We start from the raw sequence: 13,742 nt of genomic DNA, 5'->3' as shown, positions 1-13,742 counted from the left end.
ATTCAACCTTTGGAATGAGAACCAGTAAAGTCTCCAACATTCTCGGATCAAGAGTAACACCGGAGAATGCCTGCTTAACCATCTTCCAAACATCATGACCAATGATCTCCCAATATTCTTTGAAGAAGAAAGCTTGAAACCCATCAGGACCCGGAGCTTTAAAAGAGTTCATGTGAAAAATAGCTGTTCTAACTTTCTCCATAGTAACTGGTGCCGTAAGATTATTGCAAGCTTCCTCATTCAGAGAAGGAAGAGGCACATCACCAAGGCAACCCAAATCAACATCATCCAAATGACAGAATAAGCTTTTATAGAAAGACTCTGCTTCTTGACTCAGAACCTCTGGATCAGTTTCCCACACTCCATCCTTGAGAAAAAGGCCATGAATCTTATTGTGCTTCCTTCGCGCAAGAGTTTGAATATGAAAAAATCTTGTATTCCTATCCCCGAACCTTACCCACTGCTCTCTGGACTTTTGGAACCATAGGAGCTCTTCTTGCACTAGAGTATTATTATAATCATCAAGCAACTGTTGCTCTTTCTGACGCAAATAAATACTATCCACCACTTCCAAACGCTTTTGTAAATAATTAATCTGCTGCTCTAATTCACATTTCTTAACAAAAATATTACCAAATACCTTCGAGTTAAACTCTAGTGAATTCTTCTATACTTCCGAAAGCTTGCCATGAATCCCTCTATTACCAGACCACCATGACTGGTTCACAATATTCCTATACCCAGGATGAGTAGCCCAAGCAGCAACAAATCGGAAAGGTCGATTCCCTTTAGGCTGAGGACGACCTTTACAACGCACCAGAATAGGGCAATGATCAGACTGAAGCCTATTTAAAACTTCTGCATAAGCCTCTGGAAAGATAGATAACCAACTACTATTTATACAGACTCGATCAAGCTTTTTTGCCACGTCAACATAATTTTTCACCCTCCTGTACCAAGAAAACCGCCTCCCAATAGTCTTCAGATCAAACAAACCACTATCTCCTAATGAAGTAGCAAACATGTCTGCTCTTTGATGAGAAAATTGACAGCCCTTAGATTCATGAGAAAATTTGACTTCATTAAAATCACCAAGAACAATCCAAGGTCCTTGAAAAACCATGGATTGTGCAACAAGATAATCCCGAAGGAGAACCCTTTTATTAAATTGAGGACTGCCATAAATACCACTACACCTCCAAATTAAATTATCAAAGTGAACCTCAACAGCAACACCTTGATCAAAAGCATCAATGAACTTACAACAAACACCTTTCATAGAGGATAGAAACCAAATACCTCCCTTATGCCCCTCTGCTTCTACTATACCAACAGAGTGATACCCCAACCTTTCCCAAAATAATTTTAAATGCTGAAAAGGGGAGTGAGTTTCAACCACAATAAAGAAAACAAGTCTAAATTTTCTAACAAGTTCCTTACAATGCACCCGGGCTAACTTATTAGAAGCACCCCTAATATTCCAAACAATCATATTTAAACTATCCATAAATAATAGGGACAGAATAAATAAGAACATAAACTCTAAATAGAATCACCAACCTCAATAGGTGGTTTGTCCTGTGGTACTAGCACACTCTGATCCTCAATAATTGCCACCTTCGGACCCCCTGACACTGCACCTGTCATGCTTCCATCTACTAAGGTTTCCTTCGTTGTGCCACCATTTTTATCAACTGGCGAGTTCTGCAAGGAGGAAGGCCGAGGACACTTCCGTAGAGAAATTCCACGACGTGCAGGAGTTCTGCGCGATGGAGATGGCGCAATTTCATGTTTTTCTCGCTTCCCCATCCTAATGCCAATTGATTTGCCTCCATCACCATGCAAATTGGGCCTTGGAACCCTTCTCGAACCAAACTTGTGCTGCTTTCCATCTTGGTCCTTCAAACCTGATGACTGGCCCATTGTGAATTTTCCCTTACGCAGCACTTGTTGCCAGCCCTCTCCATCATCCATGCATGTCTCATTAACATGACCATCAGGCACGTGAGGAGCCAATGATTCCGTAACCACATCCTTCCCTTTAACAACTCCTAATTTCTCACCCAAATTACGAGGATTCTCACCCAAATCATGAGCTTTTGATTCAGCCTCTTTTTGAATCTCATGATTGTTGTGTGGCACTAGTATTGGGGCTTCATTATTTTTTCCATCACCAAAGGAATTTCCGTTTCCTGCCAATGACTCCTTCTCCCTGCACAATGATTTATCATACCCATACCGTGCACAAGTAGCACAAATCAACTGTAAACTCTCGTACTCCACTTCATAAGTCACACCCTCCACTATAATATATTTGATTAAGGCAACTCAAGATTAATTTGAACACAAGCTCGGACATATTTTTCTTTTTCTGCAAGCTTAGTGGCCAAATCTACTTTCACCAGAATCCCTATTGCAGAAGCAATTCGCAGCATTGCTTGTTCCTGGTAGCACCAAATTGGAAGTCCCGAGACTCGAATCCATACAAGCGTTGATCCAAAGGATTTTTCGCATGGCCTAAAATCCACATCCCATGGCTTTACTATAACATAGTGACCGTCTATCAACCACGGGCCACCAAGAATGACTTTCTCATGATCCGTAGCAATATCAAATTTAACCAAAAAATATCCAAACTCCACATCCAACAAATCAAACCCTCCTTTGATGCGCCATACTATCCGAAGCTTATGCATGAGAGCCGTGTAGCCATAATGCTTATCCAGCACCTTGATCATGATGGCTTCCTTATAAGGTTCAGCTAGACAGCTCTTTGCCTCCTTGGTAAAATTGACACTTGGTGGACAAGAATCACCCTGCTTACCTGTCACCGTCGCGATACCATCCCTAGATAAAGACCCTACTAATGCAAAGGCCTTAGACTTTTCTGCACCAATGACTTTATCTCTAAAGGAGACCTTGGATGACTTTTCTAACCCCTCTCGAGAAGAACCCTCCTTAACACCGGATACACACCCACCCACGCCCAACGAATTATAACTCAAATTATATAGTCTCCCTATATTCATCTAAAGGTCGCAAATTCAAGTCTCACTTTTAATTTCAAAAAACAAATTATTTGATGAAAGATTGTTATATATATAATTTGCAAATATGATAACAAAAAGTATGACAATTTAGTGGACTTGCAGCAGGAAGGAATACGGCAATACGCAGTGTCATAGTCCGCATTTACAACTTGAGCGATTTAGTTGGTCCGATTTTTATTGGATTTAACCGGTAGGTTCTGATTCTTTACGTGAAATGGTCTTAGCCAACTGATTTGCCTATATCTGCAACCTAAGCAAGTTGGTTGGTTTGATCTGGTTTTTACAATTATAATATTAGAATAATAACAATTTTTGTTAAATTATACCATTAGTTTTTATATTTTTACTGAAATTAAAAATCCGTATATTTTAAAAGTTTGTAATTAGATTTCTGTTATAATCAAGCTTTTAATAATGTTTACCGTAAAAAAATACACATTTATTATATTGTCTTTTTTTTTCCTTTTCTTCTTCTTTTCCTCTTCAGTTTTTCCTTCTTTTCTTTTATTTTTTCCACATATTAACATAAAAATAGTAGTTTAATTTACCACAATTATATAAAAATAACAACAAATAAACATATTATAATCTAACAACTAAAGAGCTAAAAAAGAAAATTAAAAAACTTTTTTTATAATATTAAAAGCAAAACGCAGGAGGAAGAGAGGGACTCGTGAGCATAGATGCAATGGATCCAGCATGACAATAGTAAACTGAAGAGTGAGACAAATAGTGCTGGAGTGGGATACTCTTTTGAAAAGTGAACCGGACCAACACACCCAAACAAAATCCGACCCAGACAAGACCCATCCCCAACACAACCATCGCAACCTATTGGTTTTTTAGTTGGATTAAATCCTTTGGAGAATTTGATGAACGATAATTGATACAATGACAATGAAGATCTCACCGCTGCCGAAGATGTTGTGAGTAATCGAGAGTTGTTGTATTTAGAGTTGGGACAGAGGGTGGTGGGTGGGTGGAGGATTGAATTCGGTGATAATGTAAAGACAGAATGCAGGATAGTGGACGGTGGGTGGGGTGCTGTTTTGGAAAGTGAAAAAGTGAGAGTGAGAGAGTTGGGGTGGAATGAGGTGGAGTGGATTCAGATAGCTTAGAGAGTTTTTGGTCATTTTTAAATGGTTAAATTATACATTTAGTTCCTATACTTTTACTAAAATTACAAATTAGTTTCTGTTGTCAAACAAGTACAACTCGCATGTTTAAAATAGCGAATATGTTGACGAATATTCTGTTAAATCAAAGGTTGTTTGAATGGTAGGGACTAAATTATAAAATTTAATTTTGTTTAAAGACCAATTACAAACCCTTAAAATATAAGGACCAATTTATAATTTTAATAAAAATATAAGAACCAACTGTGTAATTTAACCCAACAATTTTTGGTTAATCCTATCAAACCGGTAAACCGACTCCCTCGAGCTTGAGCGGTTCGACCCCAAACATTTCTTATAAAAGGCACAAAAAGCCAAACTGTTCGCTTCTTCTCACGTTGTCAGTTCTGTCCTCCCCGCCGTCCAGCCCACTGCTCGCTTGTGGTCTCCATTTGCTAACCGCCCCTTTCTTCTGTGTTCTTCCGTCTCTTCTATTCCTCTCTGTCGCCTATGTCACCTCTGTTCTGAGCTGCCCTTTTGCCGTCGCATCTGCCGTTGTCTCCTCTCTTGCCGCCGGCGCCGACGGTTCTGATTTGCCGTTGAGCTTATCTTCTCTGGTCAAGGAGTGTTTTTTGGAAGCAGAAGCAGCGTAGAAAGCTTGTGAGGAGCCAACTCTTATTATCAATAGTTTTGGGTGTAGATCCAATTTCAGTATGGCTTCATTTGGATTATACCAAACGAGAAAGAAAAGATTGTAATTTTGTGCAACTGAGGGCTTAACAAGAAGATTCCCCCTATTGAGCGCGAACAGAGGCGCTTGTTCACGTCAACCGCAGAACCCCGTTCTTTCCAAAGAGCAGCGAGTTGTGTTGTCTGCAATTGCAGTTTCAACACTTCCAGGAGACGGGTACCTCAGATCCCTCCCATCATTTTTTCACATCATGTGTTAGATTCTTAATTTGAGTTTTTATTTTTCTTTATTTTCTTCAGTTCCATATGCAAACTTCTTTTAAAGATCCAATTGTTCTGTTAGGAGTGTTAGTTTTGATTTTCACCATAATGTAAATAATATCACTAATGAAAACAGTTTTGATTAAATGCTTATTTAAGATCCAATGCCATTTGTTGTTTAAACGGGACAGAGTCTAAAATTCTTACAAGCTATTCAGTTTTACATACAGAACGAGGCTTAAAGAATTTATTTCGACCCTCACGGTGCATAGCATTTATCAAACAATCCATGCATGTTAAATATCCCGCTATGATGCTCTTGTAAAATTTTGGCCAACTAGTTCTCTTCAATGAACGGTGTATATGTGTGTGGCTATGTGTAAATTCTGCTAGTATTACAATTGCAAGCCCAATGCACATGAAATTCCGTTTTTAACAAGTGGCAACTGACTATATGCTCCTTTGAGATGTGTGTGCAGGATCACTGTCGATCCTGTGGGAGAACTTTGTGGAACGAAAATTCATCAAATCAAATGGTATGATACTGGTAGGGAGTGATACACTAGTTTAAGTATTATCCTTGAGGAGCTTCATAGAGCAACACTTTTATATGCAGGCTTTTACATTATTCTTTTCAAAGTCAATTTTGGATCTTCTTCTGTGATCATCCTCCTGGTACAGTCCCCAGTCTCAATCCTCCAGGAAGGAGGATCTGCAATCCAATGCATGGGTACAGTCGCTTGGGTGGAGGAGCACGTTCCAGCAGCTCGCCGCCACTGTCCCCACGTTTCCGCCATGGCCGGAGCAAGGGCAGCAGCTGCAGCAGAGGTTCATCAAAGGAGGACACTAATTGGATGGAGAAATTGGCCTTTCTTCTCATGTCGGCAGTTTTCAGAAGGAGAGGGTTGCTTTTGTTTGCGCCCTTGTTGTATATTTCGGGGATGTTGCTGTACATGGGTTCTTTGAGCTTTGATGTTGTGAGTATAAAAGATGGTGTTGTTGTTGTGCACAAGCGTGCTCCTCCCGGTTCAGTTTATAGAAGTCCTCAGGTCTTTGAAAAGCTATGGCCTTTCATGGTGGATGAGGGTGCTCAAGCCAATGCTAATGCCACTGGAAATGCGGTATCCAATCTTTTCTTCTCATTTCAATTTTTATTCTACCTTTCGTGTTTAGTTCAGTGGACCAATATTACCTCAATTCATGTTTGAAGAAGTGAACCTCGGCAATGGTGAAGAAGGCTTTTATTTTTGGTTCTTCATTTAGTTTACCAATTAAAGATAATTGATATTTGCATGGAGCTGTCTGAATAACTACTTCCAATAATGACATTCTGAATTTTGATGACTTGTACATTCTATTGGATTGCTTGGTAAAGGTTTGAGGAGTGTCAGCACACAGATACAGTCCATCACTAACTTTGCATAAACAATATTTACACGGAATTCCGCAAATAACTTGCGAGTTAAACGCTAGTTATTGCTGCAACAGATATATGAGTGCTTATATCATTAGATCTACTAATTTAGGATCAATAGGTCTAATACCTGATGTGCAGCTGTGTAGGGTTGACAACAGCGACAAATGGGCCAAGTGGGAGTAAATACCAAGTTGGTGCCACTTGAGCTAACGAATTTTCATAGTATTTTCAGCCATGGAAAACTTGTTATTGAATAAATTTTCATTTTCATAATTCCTAGTATATTGTCCATTTCTTTTAATAATATGCTTTTGGCCATGACTGAATAAAGATGGAAATCATGCAGTTGATGAAATCATGGAATCTAAAGGAGCATAAAGGGTGGAAGCCTTGTGCTAACAAAAGTGTTCCTCAAACAGGTCTTTGCTCCTCTGAATGAGAAGTTGTGTAATCCTGAAATTTTGTTTTGTTTCTTGTTGCATAAAGCATCAATTTATTCACATTTATATCTTCTGTATACTTCCTTTCTTGTTTATTTTGTTCACCATTAACCTTTTAGATCATGAGTCTCCATCATTTCATCTCATGTGTTTGTTATCTTTGTTGNTTGATGAAATCATTTTTTTTTTTTCAGAACTTTATGTATTGTGAGTTTTACATCATATGTGGTGTGCATGAATGGTGATTCCATTCCGTGTAATAAGGGAAGGCCATTTTTGCTATAGAAAGAAATGGTAAATCCACATTATTCCTTGGTTTACATAGCCATGTATGGAGCATGGAAGCACCTTTCCTCCTACAAAAGGAAGGATTGAAATTTCATGCTGTACGAAATGGGAAACCTTCATTAGTTTTTACGGAATGACAACTATGGCCCTTGTTAAATTTCTATACAATTCAAATTTTTAGCTCTGAGGAGCATCTATGTTTATTTCGATAAACCTTGATTCAGTTCCACTTTGATTCCATATATCAAACTAGATTACAGTTATATTCCATTCTCATTACATTAAATCACTGTTCTGTGTATCAAAGTAATGGATGGGTGCAATGCAACTTTAAATCCTGTGCATAGGAGAGATTGAGAGTGCTATTAATGATCTACAAAAATGATTTGGTTTTGAAAATCTATGCCTAGCGAGTTATGCTCTATGAAGTTGCTGAATGTTGTTCTCTAGGTCATTTTGCTTTGAATGGAAGTATGGTGTACTCTGTTAGGAATATCAGATAAAGAAACTAGACAAACTGACAAAGGACATTAATACTGGGGATTGCTGTTTGCCATGCATCATATTTCCATATTGCCTTTTATCAGAAAATTCAAATTTTTATATTGTCTTGGTACTTACTATACTAACTATCATACAGATATGTGATGCTGTTGCTGTTGCTGGACTACTAAATGCAACTCTTGTTATTCCAATATTTCATTTAAACAGTGTGTGGCGAGACAAAAGGTAAACTTCCCAAACAAAACCAACCTTTAGTAATGGAAAATCTTTCACATCTGAATCCTTTATGAGACTAAGTATTAGTTAGAGCATCCTTGTATTTTTCTAAAGTAGATTCTTTCTTACTTATGACCTTCGTTCTCTGTATTTCATATCTATCTATAAATTGGTGTACTCTTCCCATATAAAAGTAACTGTGAAAACCATTAAAACACATACTTAAGATGAAATAATTAATTGACCTTGGTCATGTAGAAAATTGTATAAGTAGACAAACTTCTTGTACCGAAATGAGTTGTAGTACCATTCATTCTTAAGGCAATCCATTTTAATATTCTGAACTTTGGACGTTATGTAAACTTATTACAATATTACTACATATGCAAAGCTTCTATTCAATAATAACATAAGTAACATTGTCAATCTTAGAGTTAAAGCTTGGTCTAGTCCTGCTCACTATCTTCAGAAGGTCCTTCCTCAACTATTAGAAATGGGGTGCGTTTTTTTCCCCCTCTGTTTCCTCACCATTGGTTGGCCTCCAATTCTTCCCAGTGACAATTTCAAGTTTTCCAAATGCTAAAATGTCAAATAATATTCTAGTAGAAGATAGAACAAATGTAATATATTCCTAATGTTTACATGTAGTCTCTTCACTCATCAATATTTTGATAACTGAATATGTTTAATTTAAGTAGGATTATTTGCAGGGAACAAATTACTAAAACCCACTCAACATAATGAAGTCACAATTAATGGAAGCAATATAAGAAAAATAACCAAATACACAGAAATAAATACCTGATTTTCAGGATCCAAACGAGTACATGTAAATACGAATTCCCCCCCTTGACTTATCTTGAAAAACTTTACGCCTTTACGGTACCTGCCATCTTTTCCAAAAATCTCATAGATGAAAGTATTGTGTAAGCTTGATGACCATACTTGCCTGATTCAACTAATGTGTTGTTTGCAGAGTTATGTTATTGAAATCTCATATTCTTTTAAAAATTTAGGCTGGGCGTTTATTTTGTTGTTTCCTTTATGCTGACAACGGGTAGGCTGCTAGATAAGGTTTTGTTGATTTGGTATATATAAGTTGGCGTAGGCTTTTAAAGGCATGAATGCACATGTATATACAGGAAGTAGAACATGAAAGCAGAAATGATGCATTTATATTATATATAAATGACAGCATGTCTTGGTGCTCCAAATTTAAATTCCTATTTCCTAAAGAGTCACGCAGTTATTATTGCTTCATGGCTTGTGTCATTCCTTTGCTGACCAGGAACAAATGCAGGCTTATTGTTACTTCCTTATACGCATGCTATAAAAGATTCTCTTCATAAGAAAAGTAGTTCTTGTCAATTGCCGTGGTTCTTTATTAGTACTGTTAAAGTGTTAATTTATGCCCTTTGCAGACATGATTTTCTCCATATGTTGTCTAAGGCTTCTAAGAGGGATTTGTTCATACTTGCTACAGAGCTATTCGCATTGCACCTTTCTCCAACAGATTAGCTCAGGATGTACCCTCAAAAATTCAAGAGCTTAGGTGCTTTGCCAATTTTGGAGCTCTCAGATTTTCAGAATCTATAAGAACACTTGCAGAAAGCATGGTTAATCGGATGGTTGAACATAGCTCCCACAGTGGAGGGAAATATGTTTCTGTGCATCTTCGATTTGAGGAGGTGATATTCTAAAATGTTTCGGTTAGCTAGCTATGTTTCTTATGCATAATTTTAAGTATATTTTACTTATGATGATTGATTTTTTATTTTTTAATTTATAATGACTAAGATATTTTTTCTTATTAATTTTTTTGATTGGGATTTTAGCTTATTAATTTTTCTTTTGTTTGGATTTGACTAATTTATTTATTCTAATTTAGCTTTAGTATTTATGTATTTGGAGCAAGTTGATTACATTTATATGGGTAAACTACCAAAATGGTACTGATACTTCATGCCGTTGTCAAAAATAATTTTGAAAGATACGAACGACAAACCAACCCCTGAATAATTTAGAAACATGACAAAAAAAAACCAAAAATATTTATAAGTGACAAACAACTTTTGTATTTAGCAATTGTCCGTTTGATTCAAGCTTTTGTGTAATCATTTAGATAATTATTTAGAAGGTGGATATAAAAAATTGTAGCAAAATTCAATTTCTAGCCTTTTTTTTTCCGTAAAATCTATTAAAGCATTTGAATCATTCACAGAAAAAAAAAAAATCACTTGGTGTAAAATCACCAAATTTTAAGAATAAAAAGTCGATCTTTCTAATAGTGGTTGCAAAAAATTGCATTAAACTCTGATCTCTAAAGCTTTTTTGAAAATATATATTTAATATCTGGTTATTTTTGTCACATTTTTAAATATCATGGGGGTTTATTTGTCATTGGTATCTTTCAGGGTTATTTTTATGGGTGAGATGAACTTTTGAGTATCATTTTGGTAGTTTACCCACATTTATAAATATCATTTTTTTTGTTTTTTTTTTTATATGTTGAGTAATATACTATGTCAAATCTTTATAGAAGTTACTGATGTTTCTTTAGTTAATTCTTTGTACATTAATTATGTATCATAATTAATAGTGGTTATATGTATAAAGGATATGGTTGCATTTTCATGCTGTGAGTATGACGCTGGGGAGGAGGAGAAGCATGAAATGGATATTGCTCGCGAAAGGAGTTGGCGAGGCAAATTCAGGAGAAGACATAGGGTAATAAAGCCTGGTGTAAATCGGGTTGATGGAAGATGCCCATTGACTCCTTTGGAGGTATACAGATTACAAATTCATTTCTTCCTTTAAGTATGCATTGGTGTGCTTTGTTATATTTTTGGCAAAATTGTCATCTTTGCAAATGATCTGAAGTTTTTGCTTCTCGTGTTTCTTCTTTATTTCCCTTAAACCCTCGTATAGAAAATAGCCAAGATACAGGATGCATGCAGAGAACTGTAAACATTCTGAGTGGGCGTGTTAAGTTTTACATTACTTAAGGATATTGTCAAAATTTGGCTTTACGATTTCTTGGCCCTCCTCCCTCAAGCCAGTTCTTTGGATGGAGTTATGCCCAAAATTTACCTTTCATAAACTAGTTATCAAATGAAAAATTCAAATAGAAAACTCAAAGGACGACATGGTATTTTTATTTGAGCAATGATAATTGCATATTACATTTTTATGCACAGGAGAAATCCCCTTGAAGACATGTTGTATGTGACTACTAATATGTTTTTACTGGCTCAATTGCTTGGGTGAATCTTGCTGTAAGAATAGTATGTGTGATCGTTCTGATATTCATTGCTCAATTTTGTTTGATGCTGTAGGTGGGAATGATGCTTAGAGGAATGGGTTATGATAATACAACCTCCGTATATGTTGCAGCAGGAAAGATATATAAAGCACAGAAGTACATGGCACCACTCAGACAGATGTTTCCACGATTACAAACCAAGAATACACTGGCTACTCCAGAAGAGCTTGCTCAATTCATGGTATTTGTGAATCGAACTATGCATAGATCAAGAAAAATCCATATTATATTGTATAGAAATGAAAGATGATTTCATTAAGAAGTAAATATCTGTAACACATTTATGAGGCAGGGCTACTCTTCTAGGTTGGCTGCTCTTGATTATACCGTTTGCCTACACAGTGAAGTCTTTGTTACAACCCAGGGTGGAAATTTTCCACACTTCTTGATGGGTCACAGACGCTATATATATGGAGGACATGCAAAGACAATTAAACCTGACAAGCGAAAATTGGCTCTACTATTCGATAATCCTAACATAAGGTACAACTTTGGCTCTCTTTCTTGGTTTGTATTTGCATTTTCAGTTGATGTGGGCAGCAAGAAATGTGTTTGGTAATACATTCAGTATAATGTGATGAAACAGAGATGGTTGAATAATCATCATTATGGTTAGCATTGGTTTTAGAAGTTTCTTGTTGCTTCTACCAGGGTAGTTGCGTGTGCATACCTTCTTGATGTGAACTATTTCTCCTTGAAGGTATATTTGAATAGAGGAACATAATTGATTAAAAAGAGATCCTACTTGGTGATAGAGGCTCTAAAGTTATGTCTCAAAAATTTAAACTGTTAGATAAAGATACATTCTTTAACTCCAATGTTGGTAGTACTCTTTAAATGTTTATCATTGATTTTATGCAACCTTGCCATGGGTTAGGGTAACGCTTCTGGGTTGTCTTTTATTTTGTATATGTGAAGACATTGGGCAATCTTTGGTTTTCATTCTTGGCTTTTTCCTGCAATGCTTTATAGATAGATAATGTTATGTTTATATTTTTGTTGAGGTTTATTAATATTTATTAAAAATAATTGCTGCATACACATTTGGTTGATTTCATCCTTTTTAGGCAGATTAAAACTCCTTTCTCAAGACAAACTAATGCTTAGCCAGTGGCTATTAACTTATTATGACTAATGGCACAGTTTAGAAGATAATATTTCACCCTTGTTATGATTTGGATGCTTGTCTCAAAACAAATTCGATGTTATTTATCACTTATTTCTATAAATGTTGATGTTACTGTTCTTCCAGGCTGCCAAGCATCCTCAAGTTACTTATCTTTTATTTCAATATTGATAACTTCCATTCTCATAACTCATGTTTTAATTTATGCATAATTATGCAGGTGGGAAGTTTTCAAACAACAAATGAAAGACATGCTTCATCACAGTGATCAAAAGGGCATCGAGTTGAAAAAGCCTGGTGCTTCTCTTTATACGTTTCCCATGCCAGATTGCATGTGTAAACAGGAAGAAGCAAGAAGTAGAAATTGTAGCTCTGGGAAATGTATGATGTTTTGAGTGTAAATATATGGCCTTTAGGAATACGTTCAATACCTGTATTTTTTTTTTTTTTTTATCATTTAGTTCGATTTTCTTTTTTCTTTTAAAATATGGTAGAGTTATTTTAAGTAAAAGCTTATAAAAAGTCCACGAATTAAGTGTTAATTGTTATTTTCATTTAAGTGCAACAAATGGCACTTAAGTGTACATTAAATAATTGTAAACTTGCACAGATGTTAGATTGCATCATGAATTATTCTTGGTTCCCTGCTGACTGCTGAGTTTAGCATGGCAATTTAATAGCGTGAAGGCTATATTGATGGCCTATAATTTTGGTTCTGAATTTACCAATTAGAGATAATTGATATTTGTATGAACTGTCTAAATGACTACTTTCAATAATGGCATTCTAAGTTTTGATATGATACATTGCATTGGATTTCGTGGTAAAAGTTTGTGGAGTGGCAGCATGATGATATTTTCAGGTTGCATTATATATTGTTACAGCTACCATTACAATTATATAGTGCTTATATCAAAATTTTCACAAAAATATTATTTGTACACCAAAATTAATTATTAGTGTATTTGTATATAAATATGTGTGATTTAATTTATTTTTAATATGTATTTGTATTTTAACATGTATACTTTTATTTTTGCCTGCAAATTAAATGAAACTAATAGTTATATGTATTTTTTTAAAAAAATTATAAATATTAAAAATAAAAAAGGATACGTTTTCCAAAAAAATTTGTGACTGTTTCAGTATAATTTTTCTTAATACAATTTGAAGTATTGATTAAGTCAAAACCTACTCTTAATAAAAAAAAAATCAAACATCCACATATTTTGAAGCACACAAATTTAAACAAAAAATTATGCATGAAAATTTCGACTATACTCACGTACTAATCAAAACCTATTCTTAATTAT

At 35.6% G+C, this 13,742-nt stretch overlaps 1 protein-coding gene across 1 annotated transcript; it reads left to right on the top strand.

Moving 5' to 3' along the window:
- LOC107626612 (uncharacterized protein At1g04910) lies at positions 4,547 to 13,131 on the top strand (the record flags this gene model as incomplete). The annotated part of the gene is given in 11 exon segments (XM_016329516.2): positions 4,547 to 5,072; positions 5,596 to 5,652; positions 5,733 to 6,237; positions 6,880 to 6,952; positions 7,902 to 7,991; positions 8,373 to 8,479; positions 9,465 to 9,669; positions 10,598 to 10,765; positions 11,317 to 11,484; positions 11,596 to 11,786; positions 12,650 to 13,131. Coding segments are annotated over 9 exon segments (1,576 nt in total), but the record flags the coding sequence as incomplete, so codon positions are not given.

The sequence above is a fragment of the Arachis ipaensis genome, chromosome B02, assembly GCF_000816755.2.
Source record: "Arachis ipaensis cultivar K30076 chromosome B02, Araip1.1, whole genome shotgun sequence".
Classification (NCBI taxonomy): domain Eukaryota; kingdom Viridiplantae; phylum Streptophyta; class Magnoliopsida; order Fabales; family Fabaceae; genus Arachis; species Arachis ipaensis.
This window is presented reverse-complemented; position numbering and strand designations above follow the sequence as displayed.